Source organism: Nicotiana sylvestris, chromosome 1 (assembly GCF_000393655.2).
Source record: "Nicotiana sylvestris chromosome 1, ASM39365v2, whole genome shotgun sequence".
NCBI lineage: Eukaryota > Viridiplantae > Streptophyta > Magnoliopsida > Solanales > Solanaceae > Nicotiana > Nicotiana sylvestris.
In genome coordinates, this window is record NC_091057.1 from 61,005,619 (window position 1) to 61,008,356 (window position 2,738).

Consider the following 2,738-nt stretch of genomic DNA (forward strand, 5'->3'; position numbering starts at 1 on the left):
TCCAATTTTCATCGAGATTTGTCTTCGTCGGAGCTTCATGATTTTTTTTTGTGATTTCCGGCAAAAATACTTTGCCGTTTCGCGTTTGAGTCCATTTTACGGTAGATCATACTGAATCTCTGCGGTGTGGTCGCTGGAATTTGAGTTTTGTTCGAGCTAAAGTTTTCCTTGATTTTTCGGAGCTAGGGTTTCCTCTATTTTCATTGGTTCGCTGAAGCTGTTTTACTATATCGAGGTCTTACTTCTTTAGGTTACGAAGAAGGGTATTTGTATCTCTCTTTTGTATGTGTTGGATTTTGATTTCAGTCTACAGTATTTGTTGGTGATTTAGTTGTTCTAACCATGACTGGTTCTACTTCCTCTTCTGCGTATACTCCTGACCCTACATCCCCTCTATTTCTTATATCATCTAATGTGCCTGGTGTGTCCCTGGTTCCTGTACCATTTCCGGGGAGTGGATTTGGAGGTTGGAAGCGTAGTATGATAATGTCATTGTCTGCTAGGAACAAAATAACATTTATAGATGGTTCGTGCCCTAAACCTGCTGCAACGTCCCCTGATTATAAACAATGGAACCGTTGTAATAATATGGTGATATCTTGGTTAACAAGTTCATTATCACCGGATATAGCTGAAAGTGTTCAATACTCTGAGACAACCGAAAGTATATGAAAATAATTAAATAATAGGTATGGTAGTGTAAATGGGACTAAAGTTTTTGAACTAAAAAGGGAACTTGCCTCTACCTATCAGGGATCCCTTGATATTGCTTTATATTTTACAAAACTTAAGAGAATCTGGGATGAATTAGGAATAATATGCAGTAGTCATGCAAATTCTTGCAATTGTGCTGCTAAAGAGGGTCTCCAAAAGGAGAAAGAGGAGGACAAGGTCCATCAGTTCCTCATGGGATTGAATGAGGTTTATGTTGGTGTGAGAAGTAATCTGTTGATGATGCAACCTATGCCATCCCTAATGTCTATAACATTCTTCTTCAAGATGAAAAGCAAAGACAAGTCAACCCGCCTTCTCAATTTACCCCTAAAGCAACCTCCTTTAATGTGAATTTCCTTAATAAAACTACTCAACCTCAGCTGAATATGCAATTTCAGGGGCAGCAGAGACAGTTTACTCAAAGAGTGAATTTTGATAATCAGTCCAGGACCTCTAATCTCTTCTGCAAGTATTGCAAAAAGCCTGAACACTTAATTGATAAGTGTTACAAGCTTCATGGCTTTCCTACTAACTTCAAGTTTACTAAAGGTAGAAAGGCAGCTGCTAATATGGTGACAGATTCTGAATTCTCTGCTTCTGAGTGCACCTCTTCCAATCAGACTTCTATTGTGCCTGTTGCTGAAAATGCTTATGTGGTGCCTGGGCTGACAAAGTAGCAATACTCTCAACTGCTCTCTCTTTTGCAACAATCTCATTTCTCTGATCCTGGTCCTCAACTCAATATCATGAGTTCTGCCAATTTTGCTGGTACTCTATTGCCTAAGAATGTAGTATATAGTTTCAACTCTACTTTGCTAAACCAATCTGATTCCTTAACTTGGATAGTTAACTCTGGTGCTTCTGACCATATGACTGCTAATAAAGAATTTCTTATTAATATAACACCTTTACCTATTCCTTTTCTAGTGTCCCTTCCAAATGGTTATAAAGTAAAAGTTACTTGCACAGGTTCCTTTGTTTTGACTGAGTCTATAATTCTTCACAATGTCCTTTATCTACCTTCCTTTAAGCACAATCTCATCTCTGTACACAAACTCACAGATCAATTTGATTGTATAGTTTAGTTTACTAGACTTTCATGTCTCATACAGGGCACTTCTCTGAAGAAGCCTCTGGATCTTGGTAAACTGGACAGTGGGCTGTATAAATTTGTGTGGGAAAAACCTTCTCAACCTCAAGTTACTATGTCAAATGCTTGCAGCAGCTTGTCATCTTCATCTGTTTCTAACCATCTTCCTTGTATTGTAAACACTGTTTCTCCCTCTTGTAATAAAGCTGCAATGAATAAGATGGACATTGTTTGGCATAATAGACTTGCACATGTTCATTTTATTAAGATGAAAAGTATTTCTGAAATTTCCTCTAATATTTCTTCTACACAGTCTTTTCCATGTTCTATTTGTCCCATGGCTAGACAAACTAGATTGCCATTTCTTGATAGTTCTATTCATAGTTCTAAGCCCTTTCAACTTATTCATGGTGACACTTGGGGACCATATCACACTTCTACATATTTAGGCTCCAAATATTTTCTTACCATTGTTGATGATTTCTCTAGATGCACTTGGACTCATCTAATGAGGTCCAAAAGTAATGCCTTTCCTCTCCTGAAGGCTTTTGTGTTGATGGTTCAAACTAAATTTCATGTCACCATCCAAAGCATAAGATCTGATAATGCTCTAGAATTAGGAAATAGCAATGCTGCAGTTTCCTTCTTTTCTGAAAATGGAATCATTCATCAAACTAGTTGTCCACACACACCTCAACAAAATGATGTAGTGGAGAGGAAACATAGAACCCTCCTAGAAGCTTCCAGGGCTTTGCTTTTCCAATCCAAAGTACCAATCAGGTTTTGGGGAGATTGCCTCCTCACAACCACATATATCATTAATAGACTCCTCTCTAGACTACAACAAAATAAATCACCTTATGAATTGTTGTTTGGCAAGACACCTAGCTATTCACACCTAAGAACTTTTAGCTGCCTATGTTTTGTTACTATT

The 2,738-nt window shown here is 37.8% G+C and overlaps 1 protein-coding gene across 1 annotated transcript; it reads left to right on the forward strand.

The window, feature by feature from the left end:
- Positions 1 to 342: 342 nt before the first annotated feature.
- Positions 343 to 1,391, forward strand: LOC138870357 (uncharacterized). Its single transcript, XM_070148155.1, has 3 exons — positions 343 to 664; positions 812 to 940; positions 1,000 to 1,391. Exons 1-3 carry the CDS (start codon positions 343 to 345, stop codon positions 1,389 to 1,391), a joined length of 843 nt encoding a protein of 280 aa, XP_070004256.1.
- The last annotated feature ends 1,347 nt before the right edge of the window (positions 1,392 to 2,738 follow it).

Excerpts from the sequence above, each read along its gene's own strand:
- LOC138870357 (XM_070148155.1), top strand. The coding sequence starts at position 343 with ATGACTGGTTCTACTTCCTCTTCTGCGTATACTCCTGACCCTACATCC. Across the intron at positions 665-811 it reads ATACTCTGAGACAACCGAAA|GAATAATATGCAGTAGTCAT; the intron begins GTATATGAAAAT and ends GGGATGAATTAG. Across the intron at positions 941-999 it reads GGTTTATGTTGGTGTGAGAA|ATGAAAAGCAAAGACAAGTC; the intron begins GTAATCTGTTGA and ends TTCTTCTTCAAG.